Below are 25,233 nucleotides of genomic sequence, written 5' to 3'. Positions count from 1 at the left end.
AAAAGGATGCTTGGAAGTTTCACTTGTTTATAACAGAAACACAATTGTCCTAATGGAGTTCCACAATTGACGTTCTTTCCTCTCATTTGTGTATGCACTAATTTTGGTCCATTTCCTGTTGGGTGGTATAGTAAATTGTAGTCATGCATGGGTGGGCAGAAAGCTACTGATTTATTTTTACTTTCAAGTCCATGGTGGCAGGATTGTCCAGAGTAAATGGCTGCATGAGGAAACTGAAAGATTTGGTGGAGTTTCTCACAGAATGGAGGAAGATATTTTTAAAATGTCATAGGATGGATTTGATGAAATTTTTAGCCAAACTAGGTATGGACCTTCATACAGTGGACTAAACTAAAAAAAAAAAAAAATAATGCATATACTAGTTGGGTCCTTTGAGAAGAACTTTGGTTTTAATAGAGTGGAACAGGAAAAAATAGAGATGGATATTTAAGTGCTAGATACATAACGAATTGTGGTAATTTCATTCCTTTACCCCCTCTGTCCATGGAACAGATTGAAGTTTAGTTTTCAATCTGCCATCAAGGACATTTATAGGATGTTGGCTACTTAAGAATGCCTGCTATCTCCTACCATTACTCAAAAGAATATTTAGATCTCGACAAAGAGGAAGAGACACCATCCTTCTGGTTTCTTCCACAGTAGGGTAGACTTAAGGTGATAGATGCCTTCAGTACTGATCTCCCGGCACTTGACAAGAATACAGCAGCTGTTTATATGTCTGCTCATCTGTTTTATAAGGCAAATAAGTGTGCTCCATATCTGTCAGAGCTGGATTGGGATGTCATTGCATCTTCTTCACTGTTGGATTTGGCCTTATTGGCACCATTAAGACTAGACAGAGACACCTGGCAATAGTCACACTTATGAGGTGACGGCCAGGATTGCTAGGGTCATTGACCAGCACTGCTCACCATCATTTAGCCAATACTTTGACAGGTTTAGCCAGTTTACTCCTGATATGTTGCATGTCTGCGACCCATGTCTCTCCAATCTTGTCATACCTTTCCTTTCCTGATGACCCTGTTTAAGTCACAGTTGATTTGGAGGAAGAATAGAAGTTCGGAATCAGGCAGCTCAGGAACTGACCCTCCATCTCACTGCTGGGGCATTTGGGACCACTCAACCCCAACCAGTGTGAAGCGATGTTAAGTGGCCTCAGGACAGGGGATCTTCTCACTCATATGTGCATCAGTATCGATCTTATGGAAGCAATTGTACAGAGGCAGTAAGGAACTGTAGTTTGATCTCACTGGATCATTCTGTCGTACCTCATTCAAAGTTTTGGAAAAGTAATGGAATTAGGTCATTTTGCAATATCCAGTCACATTTTCATTTGCAAACTCAATGCATAATGGCCATTTTGACAAACTTGTAAAGGTTCTTTACAGAAGGTCCTACGTGCAGTTAGTGTATATTAATTTATCATATATTAATTGTTGTGGGTTTAACGCTATTTTTCAGCACAAGATAGGCTATACTTGGCGGTCAGTATTAATGGTGGAGGAAGAACCTGGAAAAACCCCAGAAAGAACCACCAACCTATGAGAAGCTATTGGCAAGCTTTCTCAAATACCTACATAGGCCAAACCAGTGACTGGAACCCACGCAGACAGAGGTGAGATGGCAGTGATCCGTAATGGTGAACGCTTTAGACCACTTGGCCACTCAGGGCCCTTATAGTATGTTAATGTAACATCTTTCAGGTGTGTAATATTTTGTTAATGTATGTATTTTAAAGGTTTCTTCCACGTGAGAGAGACCCCAGATCCCTGTTCCACACTGATGTGTGTCCAGTACAAACCTCTATTCAAGTCGAGAGAAATCCCACCACAGGAAAACTGCTTGGATACAAAGAGGTATGCAACACCAGGGCTTATTTTATGTTACATGTGCATGTGTGTATTTGTTAATTTACCGAGAATTTTGAAGAGGATATGGACAGTAACTCTTTGTCAGGCATTGTGCCACTATTATTACCAGTCATTCGTATGTAACAATACTTGATTATAAGTCAACTTGACTGTAATTTACCCCACCCCTATTTTAGGGCTACAAAAGCCAGCTTTTCATTAACCATCCTGTAAGGAAGGGTATATTGTTTTTCAGGTTAGATCTGTCTGAAGGGGAGGCTTGCAGTTAGTGAGTCATAGTTGCACTTTGTCAAAATAAACAAGCCAGACTGGATAGATATATAGGTTATAGGAAAACTAAAGACAAAAGTCTCATTGTCTAGTCATCATCAGTATCATCCAACTCCATTTCCTAGGCTTCACTGTCACATGCATTTAGTTATGTAGAGACTGAGCTTTTTGGATAAACACAGTGCATACAGGCATTCATTTCTGAATAGAAATAGTGTTATGAAAATGTAAAAATAATTGAATTCAATTTATTTGTATTGCAAACATATAGATTTTCCAACATCACCTCTAGATTTATCCTAATTTTTGTATGTCACTTTTATAAGGTGGCTCCTTACTCTGTGTGAATCAGATATTTAGTTGAAAGTGTCAACTTACATATCTGTTATTGCCAGCCTTTAAGATGATACTTTTTACCAGAAAATCTTCATCTTATACTCTGAATCGATTTGTATATGGCTTATGTCAGTCGAATAGCTTTAATGCATTTTTCGTATGGAAAACAATTCTCCAAGAGTATGAAAAATAATATGAAAAAATATTTAATTTTGGGGAAGAGATTGTTTATGAAAAAATATAGGATCCCTCATTGAGTATTTTAAAAATTACATGATTGTCAGTATTAAAAATTGACATAGATCATATGTAATTGTGTTAAAGCAGCATGCACCAGTAATGTACGTTGTTTGTAATATACTTTATTTAAGTTTAATTACATATATGTGCATTAGAATTTACAAGTTAGAAGATGAATAACCATGACAAAGACATATTCCATCACAATTTTCTTCTTGCACCTAATGATTGAATAAAACATATGCTCCATTGAGAGAGAGAGAGAGAGAGAGAGAGAGAGAGAGAGAGAGAGACAAACATACGTCTTCATGATTGTAAATCTATATTGTTCACTTATGTGATTACTGATCTTACTTGTGTACAAGTGCAGTACCATATTCCATTATCAATTAATACCACTAGGTAAGCAATTCCTTCTAGTTTTTGTTGCCACTTCCATTATGAAAAATATCAAATGGCCTTGTAGTGGTAGTTACTTGCTAATTAAATATGCTATGGGTGTATTCAGTCATTCCAAGCTAACCACCTGTTTGAGGTCAAGATTCGGCAGACCAGATCAGATTAGCGAGGCTGCCAATAGTAAATGAGGCTGCAAGATGGTCATTCTTGGGATTTAACTTGATGAAGACTATATGGATATAACTATTTTAAATATTTAAACACTGAATGAGTATGGTATGTATTTTCATAGTTTACGTTTACTGTTTCATTTATTAATGTTTTCTCTCTTCCACAAAAGCTTCAGTAACACGGAGGCAATAAGTTATTAAAAAAAAAAAATAAACCCACAAAGAGCTGAACTTTCTCTCTCTCTCTTTCTCTCATATATCAGACCATATTTTATTTTGATCATGAGGTGCAAGAAGACAGTGTAATGGTATACATATGCATCCTTCTCTCTGTATCTCTCTCCACACCCACAAAACTACCCCCATAAAAAAAATGGATAAAGCATTATAGTATTAATGATGCATTTTCCCTATTGCTGATAATCAGAAATAGCATACAGTCATACTTTTAATATTTATGAAACCAGAAGTTATCATAATTTAATTCCACTCAGCATTGCGAATTTTGTCCTCTCTGTAATTCAGTAACTTTTCGGGTCAGCATCATTATTTGCAGCTAAAAGTACATAATACATTTAAAATACTTTGTGTGAAACAAATTAGACACTTTCGGTTACATTTAATGATCCTGACTGGAAAGGTTACTGAGGTACAGATAGGATAAAATTTGCGATGCTGTGTGGAACGAAGTGAAAAACACAATCCGAAGTATTGATCTGGCCTCATTTTATTGAAGTGAACAAAATAAAAACTATTTGTGATAAAAAAAATAATATGCAATGTTGCAACATATACATCTGTATCCATCCTAGATTCCACTTTTACTGATTTTTTATAATGCACTGACTGGTTTGTTCTACAGATTGCTCCTAACAAACTGTAGAGACCCAGGTATATATTGTGACAGTAGATCTGGGTCTGTGCAGTTTGCAGTTGGACTCTACTTGTAAGCAAGTATATGTTGTAAATGTACTTGAAAATTTTAGTAAGCTGTCCCTTGTTCCACCAAAGTGCATTATATTGAAAACCTCAGTATATATGAAACAGCAATATATTGAGAACTGTGACATGTACAAAACCATGATATATTTAGAAGAACATAATATATTGAACTATGGTATAATGAACCTGACAAAATTGGTGTTTTAAAAAGGAAATAAAGATATAATTTGTGTGTTTTCCATAACCTTGTTTTCTTTTGACCCATGCTTGTTATGCATCGGTCGATTTGGTTATGGGTTCATAGAGGTATCATTATATATGGAAACATGTTATAATGAAGCATTATAACAAGGGGGAGCAGTAGTTGATAGTTTTGATATCTGTTTATTTAAGTCTTTTCAGGGCTAGGAATTGTGAAGAGTCATGCTGGGTTCAAATATTATCATTGGATCAGCTTGGGTTGGCAACCATAGTGTGTCCTTGGGCAATGCAACTTTGCTCCAGTTGCCTTGTCACTAAATAACCTCCTTGTGTTACTGTGCCATAAAAGACCAAACCAGACTTTCCAGTACAGCTAATAAGTTATTCAGGAGCTTTCTGTGAAATAATTTTTATTGTTTTTGGTATTAGTTTTCATGGATCCTACCAAACACACACACACACACACACACACACACACACACACAAGCATTACCTACATTAGGAGGACCTTGTAAATCCACATACATTAGGAGGTCCACCTCAAGGAAAGCATTTATAAACAAAAACATATCTCGGGGTCTAGATGTTTTGAAAAACTACATTTTTATTTTATTGATATGGTGTGTTTTCCACGTACATTGGGGGGATGACACACATGTGTTAAATGACATACACTACGGGGACAGATTTACACACCTGTAGTTCACTACACTTAAGAGGACTTCGCAGAATTACCTCCTCCTTGTCCAAGGGAAAATTTCAGAATTCCATTTGCTTCGTAAATGTTATTTATTTAATTGATCTATGTTTTCAACCTTTTTTTGTGTAGTATAAAATAAAAGCAGAAACAAAACAATATATAAGTATATACATTATTCCTATATTTGTTTTACTTTAGTATAAGCCATTCCGATGACTACAAACGACCCAGTAAGAGTTAAATATCACTTGTCGTTTTACAATTTTATGAGACAATTTAAAATTTTAGGGATTTTATGGATCCAAATAAGACAATAAAAACATGCGATTACACATCAATAAATTATTTTGGCAGTAGCATATTTTGCAAATTTGTCAATTTAAGAGTATGCATTACTTGAGAAAGGGAAATCAAAAATGTTAAAAATAAGACAGTTAGAATCGTAAACAATACAAAAGATTTGGTAACTATTGAAGTTTTATGTCAAGAAAAATAAGGCTGGATAATCATGGATCAAGAGTACAAAAATACCAACTTACATTTCTGTGCAGAATGGCAACTGGCCCAAGGCTTCCTTAATTATAATATCTCCGATTGCACCAGTTATTAGTGACAAAGCTTATGACGTAAATAGCTTCCAATCAATGCAAGCTTTACTACAACATTTTCTTCCTTTAGCCATCCGACAGAGAAACACATTATCTCTCAAGATTCGTTAAAGCGATTCCATTAATAAAAAGGTCATTTAACAGTTGTGACAATCATGTTCCTAGACACTGTTATTGGGTAGAATGAAATATCATTTTTTTTCCTCCTCGACCTAATAAAAATTTCGTCTCAAGTAATGTTGTTGTTGTTGTGGGATTTAATGCCATTTTTCAGCACACGATATGCTTTGCATGGCGGCCAGTATTAATGGTGGAGGAAGAACCCAAGAAAACCCCGGGAAGAACCACCGACCAACGAGAATCTACTGGCAAGCTTTCTTACATACCCACATTGGCCGAATCCTAGACTCGAACCCACACAGACAGAGATGATCTGGCAGTGATCCGTAATGGATAGTGCTTTAGACCTCTCGGCCACTCGGGGCCCCGTCTCAAGTAATGAACAAGTTTTTAAAAAAATATTTAATTGGATCACCTCTATATTGATGTTTAATTGAAGAAAGTATTCAACACATATTTTTCTCTTGCGAAAATTACCTAGAACAAGGCCATGTAATGTTCCAAACCTTATTCCATATGGTAAATTAACTTTAAATATCTTTAATATGGTGATACAATGCTCCCATATGAAATAAGTATTCATGTATTTAGGTCAGTCCAAATTTGTTTGACAATCATGCCTGCTGAGATTCGAACAACCGTACTTTTGCTCAGAAATCAGCCCACAACACAGACGATATAAGTCTTTGATGAACCCAGTTTTCTGCTGTCTGTCTGTCTTTGTTGTGGTATATTTTGTCATTTTAAAATATATTATAGAAGGATAGAAAGTATGTTATTGCATGTGTATAAAACAGTGCTAAAATTCATATCTCAGTATGATTTTGTTTTTTCTTTCTTCCTTGTGTTTACATGTTTGAAAATGATTTATACCGTAGAAACTTATTAATTATTAACATAGGACCTATAACTGTTACAGTTCTAGAAATACAGCTCCAGTGGCCAAGTTGTTATAGCATCCGCTTTGGATGCGGGAGGTCGCAGGTTCGAACCCCGATCGAGTCATACCAAAGACTTATAAAAAATAGTACTAACAACTGTCTCACCATGCGCTCAGCACTAAGAGGTTAATGTAAGGACTGGTTGGGCTGTTGTCAGGATAATGTGAATGGGTGGGACATGATGCTACATGTCTGTGGTATGATCCCCCAGTGCTAGACCACTATAAAATGCCACAATGCAGACAGCATATATATATATATATATATATATATATATATATATATATATATATATATATATATATATATATATAACTAGCTGAAATATTGTTAAAGCTACGTTAAAACCCCACATTGCACACACTCATTTCAAGAAAAATGCGTGACCTTTAAGAAGCTATATTCTATTGCTGTGTATTTTACTGATTTTATTGATTTTCTGTTGAAGTTAGCTTGACCTGGCAGACATTCAGATATCGTTCTGTTGTACCGTCTATCCTCGTCTCGTTTCACCACCAAGAGTACGTATCTGTTCTAGGGAGATTATGTTCATATATTATGCAAGTAAAGATCGTAATGTGTTAATTATCAAAATATTCTATGTGCGTTTTTATTGTACCTTCTGTGCCTCACACGAGATGGTATCATTAAAAAAGTGCACATGCACTCGTGCTGTACTGGCGCCCCCGAACCGGATGCTCGTGATTAAAACACTGTACAAATTTACTCGTAACCATACCTGAGATGGTATTGACTACAATTTATGAGTGTGATTGTGATGTACGCATTCCCCTACACAAACATGTGACATATATATACAGCCAGGGTACAGCAAGTAGGTATATCATTATATAACGACAGTGTGGCAGTTAGCAAATTTGAGAAAGATACTTCTTTATTCAGACCCCATACCAAATATATAGAACTATTTTACAATTTACACTAAACTAATAAATTAAATTCACTATTTTGTTTCCTTCATGGTCGGAATATGTTTAAATGTGTTGAAATCTTTAAGTTTCATATTTGGAAACAATTTGTATTATGGCTAAGATGGAAATCAAGTGTACTCATAGACTCTAATTTTGGTGGTGTATTTGTTACCTCTCAAAATATAAACCAGCCTTTGCTATCTCACAATTATAATTCATATGTATGTATGTGTTATCTCATTTGGAGTATTAATTTGTAAATGTATACTTTGCATGTATAATGATCACACGTTATATAAAAATAATGTATAAACACCGCAATCGTGATGTGCTTACAGGAATACATTCTTCTGGGTTCTTCTGAATTCAGTTATACAGTATCATTTGCAAAACGATATGGACTAATTGATTAAAGTGACTGTTTTCTTTACTTTGGTTTGTCGCAATAATTTTTTAACACAATACTAATAAAAACTGGTCACACATGACGCCCCAAAGAAGTAGTTGTAATTAAAAAATATATCGTAAATTTATACTATATTGATCGGGGAAAGGCATTTGTTTTCATGGCGTTGTAAGGAATTACGAAAATATTATATTTTTGCTGCAAGGTTTCAGATTTATTGGGGATTTAAATAACACATTTTTATAGTTTTTTTGAGTTTGATTTAAAATTAAAGGCAACATCATAGGTCATATGTATTTTTAGAGTGTTATTCAGTGGATACAGTATCAAAGCACTTTCAAGAAATGCAAAGTAAACTTTTCATTTCTCACTATTTCGGTCTTGATTATGAAAAAGTATACAAAATAATTAGACCAGTATGGTGTCCAGTGACCGTTAGAGAAGCTAACTAGACACAAAATAGATTGACTATGAAAGAAGAAACAGATAAGGTTTCCGTATATTTTGCTGAAGGTCACTGAATCGCTATTGAAATGCAGCAAACATTCTACTGGTTAAAAACTGTTCATACACGTTAATCAGAGATTTGTATTTGAAAACTGACCTTTCCAAAAATAATACCAAAGATTGTATAATCGCTATGGAAACACAATACACTTTCGAATGGCTGAAACTACATATATAGGTCTTAAATGTTAGTGTGCATGTGTGTGTGTGTGTGTGTGTGTGTGATGGGTGCGGAGGTGTTGCATTGTGTCCAACGCATCATGAGATACATTGACTTATCACAACAATCATGGAGAGCAACAATACAGCATGTTTCATGAAAGGTCCATAAGATTTGTGAGAGGATTTAAGAATCTAGAACAAGTGACAGTAAAGGTGCACGTCAAATAAATGAAACAAAACAGAGTCTCGTATCAGTCCGATCAGCTCAGTTTATCACGAAGACGGTGAAGCCAGGTATCTTGACATAACAAACCAGACAGATTTTCATGTTGAGGTCATTCAGGAAAGATATTTAGCTGGAAGGACTAACTTTTCAAAAAATTTGCTTTGTTTTTTAATGATGACACATAGAAATACCCTCCTTTCTGTTATACTGATGTGTGATATTATTTTCTTTGGTCTGCCTTTCCGACTGTCCTAAGATTATTAACACATTAACCCCTGGAGGTTTTTGTCGTTTTTGCCTGAAATTTGAGTAGAAAACACATTTTGAAAGCTATTTCTGAATAGATCAGAAAACACCAAATCCCAGGTGATCGTTCAATAAAATATTGCCTAGTTGTGTTAGAAACATCGTTTTTCATTGGCTATTTGGCTCGCTCATGAGCAAATGGGTAAAAGTATATCTTTTTTAATTAATTTTTTTAATTTTATTTTTTATACTAAACGGAGCCATTATTTTTGTATCAAGACCACTCTTTATTCCAAATGTCCATCGTATGTTACTTTTTGCGAAGGTTCATCTATCTGTTTGCAGTTCATACCGGTTTGCCTTAGAGCTAAGACCAAAAAGTCTAAAATCCAGACACAAAATGGGATTCCGACCACGGGCGAATTTTGGGTACAAAGAAATCGGGTCCAAATACATGAGATTTTCCCCATTGTATTTTGTGATGCAACTTAAATTTCCAGATTATTTGGTATCATTGTAGAGCTACACCTGTCTACCTTTCTATAATACCACCCACTTTAGTCTATCATGCATGACCATGACACTACAGAGCTCGGCAGTAGGCTACTACATCCTGCCACGTTAACTCATCGCTAGGGGTTAATGTGTTATCACGATTATGCAATACAATAACCATTCCAACTAAAGAAATAAATATACATGTAATAGGTTAAATATTTAAGGACCAATAGATGACCTGTCTGACATGTTAAACTTCTAAACGATTACTGCATCTGTTCACCTTATATTTGTATGGACTTGCATTTTGTGTTAAAAACTGGTCGGGAAAGCATAGATGAAATTTCACGTGTTAATGTATGTGCTCATTTAGATCATCTCATTGGATTTTTATCTGCTTCAACAGTTTTCTCACTGTAGTGTGTTGGTACCTTTTTCATGGTGACGATGCAGCTTAGCAGAACAGTTAAACTTAAAGTTGCGAAAGTTGGCTATCATTTGCTTATTAACATCATTGGATGTTAGGCTTTTATTCAAGGATTTATAGTAAAATTGATTTATTCCCAGTTATGTATTAACTTGGTATTTCTAATATAATGCCTTTAACTCATTAGTACAGATCCCCAGAGTAACTAAATAAGTATTAGTACAACGAAATTAAACAGTACAAGCTGTGCTAAAAGGGCTTAGTGCAACCAGCACGACATAATACGTTAGGCTCAAGTATATCAAAATTGAATGTTTAACCACTGATTGTACTGCCTTAGCCATGCCTTCTCAGGTATTCGGGTATGTGGCTTAGCCTTATATGATAAAACACTACAACACTACACCCAACAAACAAACTAGATCATACTTGTTGCTGTTGTTGTTGTGGGGTTTAACGGCATTTTTCAGCACATGATAGGCTATGCATGGCGGCCAGTATTAATGGTGGAGGAAGAACCCGGGAAAATCCTGGAAAGAACCACCGACCCACGAGAAGCTACTGGCAAGCTTTCTCACATACCCACATTGGCTGAATCCGAGACTCGAACTGCCACAGACAGAGGTGAGATGGCAGTGATCCGTAACGAAGAGCGCTTTAGACCACTCGGCCATTCGGGACTCCCAACTAGATCATACAAAATGAAGAAATAAGTCTTTCTCATTATCGTACAAGTATCTGCTACTTGTAATGTTTTGTCATGTAAGTCTAAGCCAAATGAATGGACACGTTGAACTTTACAGTTTACAGAAGTAGTTTTATAGGAATCCTTGGAATTAGGGGAAAGTTATGACTGGTAGCGGGATTTGCTCCAGGGTTTGACATCGCTCGGTCAATAAACCCCTTTGATTTATTACAATATTTCTTGTGTGAGCATAATGCAAATATGTATACTTGCTTGCACTGTTTTCAGCCAGTATGTTGTACAATGTTGAGATCTCAGTTGGTTAGGATATTCTTTAACAACGGTATCATTTATCCTAACACTTCTTTCAATAGGGTTCCATTTCAATACGGTACCATTCACCCCTTGCAATAAATTACATCAGTCGGGTTTCCAAAATGAACTAATCGATAATCAATGGCTCTGAGTGCTATTTTGGTCAATGTTCTGATCTCATTATCTGGTTATTGTAAAATAAATATATTGGTTATAATTAATGACACCTTTAGTTGTATGATTATTAAAACGTTCTATTATAAATCCAGCATGGTATTAGTTAATATTTCGACGATATTGTTATATGTGTTCAGTACATTTGAACAGGTATGTTTATAAACATTAACATTAGGTATTTAAACTGTAGAAAAAGAATTCTACTGGAAAATATTTAATCAGCTTAAATAACTCAGGACTGCTGAATCCAAGACTAGGACTAGACAACATTTTATAGTACCTATATTTGCTCTTTCCATGCAAAGTTTCACTTAATGGCTCGTTTTAGTAGATATTTGAATTCACTTGCTTGTTTTGTGTGTTTTTATTATTGCCCCCACACAAAATGCGCATGCGCGGAATTTAAATTCCGTTGCAGGACGTTAAAGGTTACCGACCATATTCCAACATTTTCTTTTTACATTAAATTTGCATAACATGATTAAAAGTAGTTATACTCTCACAAAAAGAACAAAAAATATCAAGTGTAAAGAAGGAATAATAATTTAAGTGCTTGAAATAGAAGTATACAACGCTGTTACTTCCCCTTAGCTACTATTTTCCACCTATAGAGGACGTCAGCAGGACATGGTGTACATTTATCCCTGCAAGACGAAGTACATGCTTCTTATTGTTGGAAAATAAAACACTATAAACTATGGGTAGGGGACATTTAGATGAAACTACTGAAAACTAATTTACTGTTTAGCCTTATATTGATATACCCGACGCACTAGATTGTGCCGCTTTCAAAACTGTTCCATTGTTTCAATTTATTTTAAAAAATCCCGTTAATACAGGTAAAAAGGAATCATTGCTGGTTTCCTTATGTCGGCTAACTTTATTTTAAAAAAAAACAACAAATCGGCACACTTAAAAAAATTGAAAGAAACCAAACTTGGCTTTCTTATGTCGGCAGACATCATAAGCAAACATCTGTACACTTAAAAGATACAAAAGACAGTTTCCTGGGTCGGTTTGTTTTGTAATAAAATAACCTTTGTACTTGATATCCTGTAGGTATGTTTAAGCAAGGAGTTTATTGCTCGCGGCCAGTTCTGTTTATTCATCACCCGGGCATGTATTTGTTTGCCATATGTAATCATAATTGATGTTTGCAGGGCAAATACTTGCTTTAATAACACTTTCGTAACCCATGCTAGCGAAAAGATTATCATTTGCACTCACATTGAATTTATTTTAAAATAATAATTTTTTATTTGCGAGATATTGTCGAATAGTTAACCTGGATACAATACAATCTTGGTCAGTTTGGACCTTGTAAATTATCATGCGTGAATGGCAGGTGCCTTCAAGCAATCAGATGATATTTTCGCCTCTTTTGCGATTTTGTTATCTGACGTGAGTGATACACATTACAGAAAGGTTGGATGCGCAAGCCAGCATCTGCTACATATACGGAGTTCGTGGACATATTTTGTTCAGTAATTTTTGCATGATGAAACAAGAAGGAATACATGATAGCAATGCAAGGTTAGTTACTTTCATTTTATTTTCAAACACATGTTTGTTTTATCAATTTTATTGTATCCTGCCCGGGGGGGGGAAGGGATGCACAAATTCAACACAAACTTAGATCCTTTCTTATTTGTATGGAATAACGAAGCAAACATGATCGACGATATTGACTAGTAAGGACAATCTTTCAATTTACACCACGTACACTCTAAGACAACTTGAAAAATAAAAACAAACAATAAATTTAACTAGTAAGAACTTCATATTGCAGCAACTATAAACTGATAAAAGGCTGAACATTTCTTTCTCTCTCTCTCTCTCTCTCTCTCTCTCTCTCTCTCTCTCGTGTAATAGAGTGTGTATTATATGCAGCAGTGTTACAACCTGAAGCCTAAAATTAAATATCTCATTACGCTACCCTTATAAACATGTATAAGTAATCTATATAATATTACCTTATAAATAGCAATACTTTCATCGGAAGACTTAAATTGAGAGTGTCTTTGTGCAGTTGCATATGTTTTATTAGCATTAAAAAAAAATGTATATAAATATTTTAACTAGAACGAGCAAGATGTGTCAGTTTATGTTTTCTCTCATATATATATATGTTACGAAGTATGATTAATTATTTTCTTTTAAAGAATATCGAGATAATTTGGGTTGTTTAAAGTTAGTTGTTTTCCTTAAAACCTATTCCTAAAACCTATCTTACATAGTATATACTTGTTGTTTGAAGAAAGAGAACTTGTTCCAACTATTGTTAAGTAGGACCGAATTGTCTTTTGAGTTGGGTCGAATTGTCTTTGGGCCAGATTGACTATGATGATAAGGTCAAACGTTTGTCAGTAACATGTATAGATTTAATATTAATTATAAGTACATAGTTGCCTATAGTTTCAAATATTTATAAGAGTTTTTCCCGATATAAATATTAAGCAGATGCCAAATCATGTTTTTAACTGTATGAAAAATTAAGTTTGAAGAATATGAATCATTTGTAAGCGTTTGCAAATGTGACATCTATGATTTAATAAGCATTTAATGAATACTAAGATTCGCATTGAAATCTGTGTATTACTTACCGTAAGCGTCAAGTATAGATGTCTTGTAAACTTTTGTATTTGTTGGGTGAAAGATCTAATAATGGTTTAGTGAATATTAAACTTTATTTTCAGTGAAATCTTAAGTACTGAGTTTAATAAAATCTTATTTTGGGAGTAAATTGTAAAAACCCATGTTAATGCATATAGTTTCCCTCTTCACAGCACAACTATGTGCTTATGTAAATAGTTAATGGGGGTCCCGAGTGGCCGAATGGTCTAATGCGCTCTCTGTTACAGATCACTGCCACTCACCTCTGTCTTCGCCAGTTCGAGTCTCGGATTCAGCCAATGTGGGTATGTGAGAAAGCTTGTTGGTAGCTTCTCGTGGGTCGGTGGTTCTTTCCAGGTTTTTCCCAGGTTCTTCCTCCACCATTAATACTGGCCGCCATGTATAACCAATCGTGTGCTGAAAAATGGCGTTAAAACCTAACAACAACAAATAGGTTTTGCTTATGCGCTGTGATAAAATCGTTCTAACGAGAAGAATAATAATTCTGCATTCTTTTAAACTTGTAAAGTTTTATTTAGGTTCTCCCCCTGATAAAGAAAGAATATTCCTTTTGGAATGTCATCATAAACAATAACTGGAGTTGATCAGATTGCATTCATATAGTTATTCATCTGCCACAAACTTCAACTAATTTGGTGCAACCCCATTAAAAATGTGTATAAAATTTTGAAAGTTAAAATATACTCATTTAAAGCCTCATAAACGGTAAATACATAACATTACTTAAAACGTACTTTTTAATTAAGTGCCAAATTTTATTTTATCAGTATATGGAACAGTAGCATCTAAATAAGCTTAAAACATAAGGCTAGGAAAATGTTATCTTCGATGCCGCCTTGACCTATACTTAACCGTTAGTTTTGTATAACACGACTGATTAGCTACAGCAGATGGCTGTGTTGCTATGGTGATGTGAGTTGAAAGTCTGTAATATAATACTTTCATTGGAGCTTTGCCATCTGGTTCTAGAAGTTCCTTCGTTTTGTCCCAGTTCAAGAAAATTTCTTTTTAATTAAACCATTTCTTACAACCTATATTTAATAATTGTAATATTTATCTCCTAACAATGTAGATAATAATTTTGTAGATTTTCACTGAAATGTCTGCATTAAATTGATTCTGGTGATAGTTATCACATTTAGAATACAATGTACGTGAACTATTTAGGTTTTCTGCCTATATCGTTCGGTTAAAAATATATTCAATGCTCAAAACTTCTGTCACTATTACTTTTTAGTAAATTGTCCTTATTTCACTGATACCTAATTGTTTAGATTTTAGAAAATGAGTTAGATATCGTGTTGAAAATTAGTAATAATTGTAAGAGTATTAGTAGTGGTAAAAATGATAGGGGCAGTAGTGATATTAGTAGTTGTTATTGAGGCTGTCTTTTGATAATACAACAATAACAACAACAACAGCAAATAATAATAATAATAATAATAATAATAATAATAATCTCCGTTAGAAGTGAATGTTCGTGGTTTTGTTAGAACGTCCATTATGACTGCAGTAAAACCTTGAATTGCTGAATCGCTACATATATCTGATATTTCATCATACACATTAAACTTTAACACACACAGTACCCTTGATCTATATTGTCATTGAGTAGCATTACACGCTCATGTTGCTGCAGTCTCTGGAAGCGACTACAGTCCAGCTATTGAAGTATTACACATATCCGACCTTTTTTCATACACATTACCCTTGACCTGTACTGAAATTGAAGGGTCTTGGGCACTTACATTGATGCAGCTTATAGAAGCGACTTTTCGTTGTATTGTTAGAACGTCTATAATGGCTGCAGTCCAGCTATTGAAGTATTACAGTGTAAAACAGAATGAGACCTATGATCTAAGTTAACAAAACCACGATCCAACTGTGAGGAGACACTCGTATAAACGCTTTGTGAATGACGAGACTAGCACATGTATTATTATTTTTATTATTATTATTTCTGACATCACTAGCTTGTATTTTGTCTGCAAAATGTATATAATATACGTAATCTATATTATTAGTTGCTTGTTTAATATGATCAGTCACACAAAAGGCCTTATCATTTTAAAATGTGATTACTAAAACAGTTAATTACTGCTTTTCTGAGTAGGAAATAAGTTTAATCAATTTGGAATTCATAAGCCATTCACCTTTGATAATGTAGTAGCTTCAATCATGTTTCTGAAAGATTTTGGATATTACAGGCTTGCCAAAGTGTAGCGTTTGCAAGGCTCTCTGTTTGCAAAGATATACAGAATATATATTTTTCTCAAAAGATTTCAATGTACATTAAAGGTCTAGTATGGCTGGAAAATTAAGGCTTTACATAGTAACAAATTTGAGATGCTACCTGGGGTTTTCGCACTTGTTACCTGCTTTAGAACTGTCTGTATGCTAGGGGCGCATAGACACGAGTTTGATGTTTTGACTTAATTGAACTTATTCTGAAGAACGAGTAGACTGTTGCAAAATATTTGATAAAATCAAATTGAGGATTCTTTTATAGCCACAACGGTGATTTGGTTTACATAATTTTCCAAAATTTTGCAATATTTAGTTTTCCTTCTTCTGTACGGTTTAAGTCAATTTTCTTCAGCGCATTTCTAAACTTTATCTAAGCATATATATATATATATATATATATATATATATATATATATATATATATATATATATATATATATATATAGTTGAGGCTCAATAGTACGCATACTCTTTGATCTACAGCTTAAAAAAAACTTTTAAAAAAACTAACGAGCAGTGTCTGAGTTAAGGTATATTACTATATTGTACATTTTGATCTTGATAATATCTTGCCCAGAGGCGCACCTCGCATTCATAGCAGATCCATCTTCCATAATTGTAATGCGAATACAATAATAAAACATATTTTAGAAACCCTGTGTACCATACATTTGTTTTATTAAAATTCCCTTGATGTTTATAGGTACTGATACTTAGAAGTGTTGATTACTAATATTGTCTTCATGTATGGAGTCGACTTTGTAATATGTCCAATTTAACCGTATAAGTATGGTAATAATTCATTCTAGTTGACGAATTGTTGCTTGGTACATTCAGTTGAATTTTAAGATTGGCAAAATAATCATAAAGCATAAGTGGCAGCCAAAACCAACTTCGTTTTAAATAGAGCAAACGTTATATATATATATATATATATATATATATATATATATATATATATATATATATATATATATATATATAGACATGGAAAGGACTCGCACTTACATGTAATTATCATTTCTAATACGGCTTTTCGGCAATATAATAAAATATTTATCTTTGCCTACAAGTGAGGTTAAACAATTTTTTAAAAATGTGTTATCACGGGAAACACGGACATGATTCATGTGAATGCCTTGGTCTGTTTTAACATTAAATGACTTTAAATGCCGATATTACTCTTTTAGTACATGATAAATAATTGTTAACATTTCTAGCTGATTTCATTTCTAGATGATTTCAAAATTGTCCACATTTTCAGGACAGACTGATGAATGTCCAAAATAGAGATTAAACATAATTTTTCGATTGAGTTTCAAGAGTTTCAAGACCCTATTGAGTGGGTTCAACAAATTGGATACGACACACTGAACTGCACTTGCACTGAGAGGACTTACTCATTCTTACAGTGTAAGTTGATCTGAAAATACACTTCATCATATTGTGCAATGGTCAGTCAATATTTTATATGTTGTAAGACATACAGTAGGAGGAACTGATTGAAACATGTTAAAGTCGTTGCTGGAAGGACTTGTTAAAGATATCCCTAATATCAAAAACTATATATTGATTAGTATTCTAAGATTAACACTAATTGCTTTATAAATGAGCGAATACACACCTGATTTGTGCAATCCTCTCAACGTTGGTGTGTAAACATGTCACCCGATAAGACCTCGCAATGTTAATGTGTATACATGTCACATAAAACCTCGCAATAGTGATGTGTCAGCAAATTAAGTATTGAAATATCATAATGTTTACGTTTACACAGTGCTGGAGGATACCTAGGTCTGCAAGTTATATTGTACACATATAGCCAGTAGTGCGCTGATGTGCTGTTAAAACCTTCATACACCTACAAATAAATACATACCAGCCTGCAGGTATGTATCATGTGTGGATATCAAAATACCTATAACAAGTATGAAATTACATGTTTGACATTGCAAGTTCATATATTTAATTTTGCAGATGGTGTTTACAATGTTTCGAACATGCTGTAACATGTATCGGGAGCCTAGTGGATATGTGCAGTATGGAGTGAAATAATCTAAATATGAATAGAGTTCGTGATAAAACGCCGACCAGTCTACAAAACTCAGTAATTTACTGACGAATAAAATTCAAAAATGAAAAGACATGATATGTTCCAGGTGCATTTGTATGCAGATATTTGAATATATTTTGATGCAATGATATAAAACTGTATCTGTTTTGGATACATTTGGGCATGTATTCATATGGTCTGCCGTTTCATGCTTGTTTCGTTAAGTTCACATCTAGTATATTAGATACAGTGCTGAAAAACACAGCTTCACAAGACAAAAACTAGGTTAATTTTGTTACAAATGCTGTATTTTTAAGTTTCTTTGTTACAAGCATATTCTTCACTTGAAAAACAAGCTTCTACCAGCCAATATAGGAAATTGTATCATAGCATCCTGGCACTCTTTCTTTCGAGGCACTCTCTCTGGTAGGAAACACGTTTGAAATGCAGCTAATAGTGCATCTTTTTCTTCTTTCGTCCATTTCTTTCTTGGTTTCCTTTTCCTCTGGAAAGATAATATATATATATATATATATATATATATATATATATATATATATATATATATATATATTAAAGCAGAAATGTTTGTAATTGGTTTATCACAATAGTCATGATTTAATTTGGAATATTTTGGTGATGCTATATAATTGTTTTTAAGTATAAACGCAACTGAAACAAACATATAACAGATCTTTAATTCATGTATTCAGTTTCTTTATTAAAATGTAACATATGGTATGTTCGGAAAGTATTAAGGGAATGGAGTTTAGATATAAATTCTTAGAGATAAATAAGCTATGTATGGATATCTATGCGTGTACATGTCTGTATTTATATGTACAGGTCATTCATAATACTTAACATCTGTCAGCCTATTTGTAACTGAGGCGAAAAAAAGAAAATCTAACTGGACATTTTCTCTATGACAGGTCAGATAAGACTCTCAGCGCTAACAAGTAACCTGCTGAGCACAGTTTACGTTTCACAGGCATAGCTCTTCACACCATTGGTGTTTGGTTTTGGGAATTTCACAAGTATTATGTTTAAAGATGTAAATTGGAATTTTCCTGCGGATATAATATTTTAAATTATTTCTAACATAACGAAATTATCAGATTTCCATAATTAATATTACCTAGCAATAAATACCTGGCAAAAGCTCACAATTTGAGCTCTGAAGGCTGAAAAAGGAGCAATTACAAACAGATTAGTTTGATTATTGTCCCAGTGATCTTCAGATAATTTAGCGGTACTCCCATGGGGCCCATATATAATGATAAGAAAATGGCCTATTGAAAGCAGCTTATCGAAACAGTGTTTCTGCTAACGTCATTACCCTGGTTATAATATTTGTACATTACTTTATATTAGTAATGCCTGAAAACTTTACAGCAACGAACTAAAAGTAAGTAGCAATAATTTGCATTGTAGAATGATCCGGTATAGAATTTAATGTTCAACCGTCCTCTAAACTAATATCTAGTTTTAATAAGCAGCTTGAAAATTTGATCCCAAGGTCTAAGGTAATACAGATTAACAAAGAAACTCTGGCTACATTACGAAATTTGTGGAAAGGAAAAATTAATTGGTTAAGGTATATGCAGGTTTCCTTGATCGAAAAAAAAATAATTGGGAGATAAGCTGTGCTTCAAAATGTTACAATTTAAGACGCTTCACATTTTATCTGTATGCATACAGGGCATGGAAATGTAAGAGGAATCTAGTTAAAACAGTCATTGAAGTTTTCACTATCTGAGATAAATTATAATCATTTTCATATTGATTTGCAAAATTACTAAATCATGAAAAGATTGAAATATGTAAGCTACACACACCTCTCCGCCCATTTTGGTTTGCCCCCAGGTCCGAAAATTTGAACATAAATCAGAGTCTTAGCGACTAAATTATTAGAGGGAATAGGTAATGCCAGAAATCAAAGTTAACTTACCGTAAATTTGGTATAAGTGCCTGGGCCAGGGAGGATCGCCACCAGCAACATCAGCGTCAAAAGCGAACAAGAGCCAAATTCATCATCTGATGACCATCGTTAGGATAATGAGACTACAGACATCCATTGGGAAAATGAATTGGGACATTCCTTAGAGTAAGAAAGTAGCCCTGTTATACCTCTATTCCACGAGGCATGTTATATACAGTACATTTAATTGTAAGACAATTTACCGGTTGCAAGTCAATATTTAATAGATATTATATGCTACACTGGCATAATTAGTGTGTCCTAATCTGGTGTCTTTAGGTAACAAATTGCCATTTTGGTCGTATTAAAGACTTTTTTGTCTCGAGACTTAGCGAAGTCTGGTCCACGTATGTGTAACTAAACTGACCATGACTGTCGTTATTAGTGTCAGTCAACTGTGCATTAGATTTTAAGATTTCAAATAAGTCAGCTGTTATCTGAGACAATGGCGTTTTTGTGTATAATATATGTTAGAATTTGTAGAAGTTAATTATAAGAGCTGATAGATGGCAGATAGTCAACTATGAAGTCAAATTTAAGATAATTATTCTCCAAGAAAGAAATATTAGGAAAAGATTTAAATGAATGAAACTATCGCGCGAGGATCATATAGATTATTTTTTGACAAATAATTGTCTCAGTTCTCAGCATTAGCATTAAATTAAACATGCCAAGTGGTTCAGCGCTGAACACTTGCATCGCTTGGGGTAGAATAAAATTTATCCCAATATTAACTTTGTTGTCAAGGGTGTTGTGTGTAATTATCAAATATATGAATCGCATGTATTGTATAATCAATGACATTATTATTATTATTATTATTATTATTAAAATGTGTTAAGAGTAAGGAGACAAGAAAATGGATTATTGATGAAAAACAAGATCTTGGAAGTACTTAGCAACATAAAGACACACATTTATGTATTATTTCTCATTTCCATCAAAGTGAATATTTATATCGGTTGTACATGAAATATGCGTGATAGCTATAGAAAAAGACAAAATACATGATGGAATTTCCAGATATAAAAGGATATCCAAATGTCCTAATCAATCTTAGAACATCCGTACAGTATCACTGACTCAAAATATACACCAAAATGATTTGACTATTAGGGACAAATAGATAACGCACAGAAATGCAAAATTCTGGATTTTTTTGTTAATGTCCGTTTTGCATTTTTTAAGGTAATCCTGTACTTTTTAGGAAGACAAAAAACTTGGCTTTTAAAATGTGTAAAACTGAGTTTATCTCCGATAAACCATGTTTTTCGATTATTGTCATTATTTGTTTTAGCATGGCTGGTTGTGAATCAGACTAGTAATCCAAAGGTCACGGGTTGGATACTTGCTTAGGCAGCCGTGATTGACTGCCTTTATGTGTCCATTGGCACTTATCTCCATTTTCCCGGGCATCATATAGCACTTTTATATTAATTTGGTGCCATCATGGTCACGTCTAGCTTCTAACGGGAATGTCCTAAGTTTTGGTGGTTTTCAAAGCCGATCACATCAACTTAGGCATTATTTGATTGCGGAGCTTGACAACATGCACACAATCTCCGAAAATGACTATCAAACAACGGAAGTGGTCCTGTGAGCATGGACAATTTTACGCTGTGCAAAAACATATGTTAACACGTTTTGACGAAGAATTTGTCTGGTTCAAATTACGATCTATACATGCAGTAGATTGACTTCAGCAAGTCATTACAACTAACTACATAATGGAGCCAATGGTTTTGAATTATTTTGTTACGTTTGCAAGCGGCACAATAGAATCCTGTTTGGTCAACATTTTGATTTAGTTGAAAGAGGAAAAGCTTATATAAATTCTAAGATCTATATATTTTTCACATGTTACTCCACAAACATTAAGAGAATAGTATTATGAGGATATCCTCCTAATGTCAGAGGTCCTCCTAATGTTGGTGTGTAAACATGGGGTTGTCCTCCTAATGTAGGTAATGTGTATAATCTGTTACCATCTTCCATTAAATGAGTCAAAGCAATTTCATGATCAGTTTTGATTATGTAATCAATATTGTTTTGAAGACAACCATATTTAAGAAACAAAAACGAATTTCGTGAGGATAAACATCTCTAACATTTTGCATATGCAACTGATGTAAGAAAGGCATTCTTGCATAGATAATATTTTATACACATTTGGTCTACTGTGATTTTGAACTTACCCATTCATGTATTCTTCGGTTAAATGAATGGAACATAATGCATGCGCAATGCCTTTTACTGATTTGTATGTGCGGCATGCACAGGTGTACTTTCAATTTTAAGGACATTTTAAAAAATTTTTTTTTACATTGGATACAATCAATAGGTATAGCATCTGATCCTTCTGAAACCAAATCTGCAATTAAATGCGAATGAAGCTTAAATACATAATCAGAGAATTGAAGGCTTAATTAAATTTTAACAAAACAGTACAATGGGTTTTCATGAACTCAACAGAAGCTATGATTTATGTTTAAATCGAGTTATTTCTCTGTACCTCGTAGATTTTGAAGCTAATATTCATTTTATTTCTAAAATCAGTTTTACTACCACTAAATATACAACGGTAACATATGAAACTATACATGAGTTTATAAGTACAGCTGTGCAGGTTAGAATCCTGCCATTACATCAGCACAGGATGGCTGCCATAATGTGTCCTCAGGTAACTCCAGTTGCCTCAGTACAAAATAGTCTGTTTGTGTTGCTGTGATGTAAACCATCAAACCAAACCAAATCATGTATGTTTGGAGCAAGTCTAACAAGGAGGAGTTTATTAAGAGATCCCAACCCATGGTACTAATTATAGCAATAATAATGATAATAGTAATAATAATAATAATAATAATGAGAATAATAATAACAGAGTAGTTCAGTTCTGAATATCAGTCAAGTTAATCCAACAGTGTATTTTACATCTTTATTATTGAACTAACTTGCCACAGATAATATTTGTAAACCATATAAGAAAAATAAAATGCCACGTATAACGTTCTGAAAGGATTTAATATCATGGAGATGGAATATGCTAAAGGGAAAAAACCAATACTGAGGCCTGCATATGCTATGATGTTAAGTCACATTTATTTTGTAAACTACATAATAAATAACCAATCTTTTTCCTATGATTGTGGATTAATTAGTCAGGTAATTATTAAGTAAACATATATTTTTTTCTTTCTGGGTCTATGAAATTGGAATTCCCACATAAAAACCTGGTCTACCTGATGTTTCCCATGTTCTTTATTATAATTTAGTAATCGACCTTATCTTGTTGACAACTTAAAAATCTTCTAGAAATGAACTTTTGACCCTCATCCGGGTACTATTTTGTCTAATTTTTTAAAATTATAAACTTGTTTGCTTGAGAAATTACGCATTTTTCCATTTAATATCTGATGCAAACTATGTATTATTGTTGTGTTCAGTATTTCATTTGGACAGAATTATTAATGCAATTTATTATTCACCAGAATTGCAAAGTGTTCATTAATAATATTCTAGGACTGGAATATTAATTTGTAAATTTGGGGAATTCAGACAAGAAGACTTTTGGATTATATTACTATGATACATAAAAACACTGTTAGCACATTGTCACATTACAGACCACTGGCCTATTAGCATATTTTAGATTACATGCGCATGAACGTATTCAATATTAGAAATTATTTCGAATGCCACTAGAATTCAGTTGGAACATCATACATTGGAACTTGCCATAATGCTATTAGGACTATTTGGGAATTCATCCGCATTATTCTGGCAGTTCTTGCAATAAGACTGTAGTGACTTTGGCGTAACCAGTCTTCGGAATTCCGATATTTGAAATAATCTATACCTTACGCATTCGCATGTACATATATAAGAAAGGTATGGGTCAAAACAACTGATTTGTGAATATGTGCACTTATGATCAGATGTTCCCACACGAACTAGTAAAAGTGATGCCTTGCAGTATGACAGATTCTCTCAGAATTCAAGCGTTTAATGAATATGGTAATCTCATGTAGATGGCATTGATGCAAACATCGAAGGCATCATTATACACAGTGACGTCTTGAAAGACCACCTGCAAAATCTCCGGAAATTCTTTCTTATATTGCATGAGACAAATTTAACAATTAATTGGACTAAAAGTGAGTTTTCACCGAGCTTGTGTTCAATTTGTAGGAAATAATGCAGAATATGGTCAATATTTACCTGTTAAAGTTAAGGTCTGCTCTTGAAGTAATATAATTTTTGAATTAGGCACATCAGAGGCGATGGGAATCTGATTACATATTCACTTTCACCTAGCTTTGTACTATAGTGTTTTGTTTTATATATTTTGTGTCATTCTTGAGGCATCATTCTTTTCCGTTATTTGGGGAGATGTTATGTATATATACTTTCTTTTTACTTTTGGAGAATGGCTGTATCTACTTTTTGGTTTAAATTATGTCACGTAGATTCCATAGGACCTGTAAATAGGCATTGTCAAGTTTCTAATAATCAACATATTTACAATTTTGGAGTTATTTATGATTGGCTAGTAAAACTCAAGTGGTTGCATACACGAATAAGCACTGAGATATGTTAAATAGAATAGTAAGGTCAATCCAGTGGGGTATATTGCAAAATATAATCGTCATAGGTTCTTGGAAATGTAAATAAGAACAGAACTGAAACATTAATTCATTCCTTATTTAGATTCATTAAATAAAACAAATTACAACATCAAGGTATACACGTACATTTATGAAAATTTCATTTCACATTAAAATGGTTTATCCTAGACAAAACTGGGGGCATTGAGATAATTTACGGCAGTACGATTCTTCCAAGTAACGTGAGAGAGGTTTAAACTGAAGATTGTATGAATGGGTGAGTTTAAAATCACAGCAGACCAAATTTGTTTGAA

At 33.7% G+C, this 25,233-nt stretch overlaps 1 protein-coding gene across 4 annotated transcripts in view; it reads left to right on the top strand.

Moving 5' to 3' along the window:
• Positions 1 to 25,233, top strand: part of LOC149778538 (superkiller complex protein 2-like) — a 120,577-nt gene that overhangs the window by 13,880 nt on the left and 81,464 nt on the right. For all 4 annotated transcript variants that reach the window (XR_016415521.1, XM_089939434.1, XM_089939436.1 and 1 more), the window contains one exon: positions 1,760 to 1,877. Coding sequence is in view for 3 of the 4 variants with exons in the window: in XM_089939434.1 (XP_089795560.1) it covers positions 1,760 to 1,877 (118 nt within the window). In the remaining variant the exon portion in view is untranslated. The remainder of the gene's footprint in view (positions 1 to 1,759; positions 1,878 to 25,233) is intronic.

The sequence above is a fragment of the Sinohyriopsis cumingii genome, chromosome 17, assembly GCF_028554795.1.
Source record: "Sinohyriopsis cumingii isolate HCF-2022 chromosome 17, ASM2855479v2, whole genome shotgun sequence".
NCBI lineage: Eukaryota > Metazoa > Mollusca > Bivalvia > Unionida > Unionidae > Sinohyriopsis > Sinohyriopsis cumingii.
The sequence above is the reverse complement of the archived record's forward strand: the minus strand, read 5'-3'. Positions and strand labels throughout refer to the sequence as shown.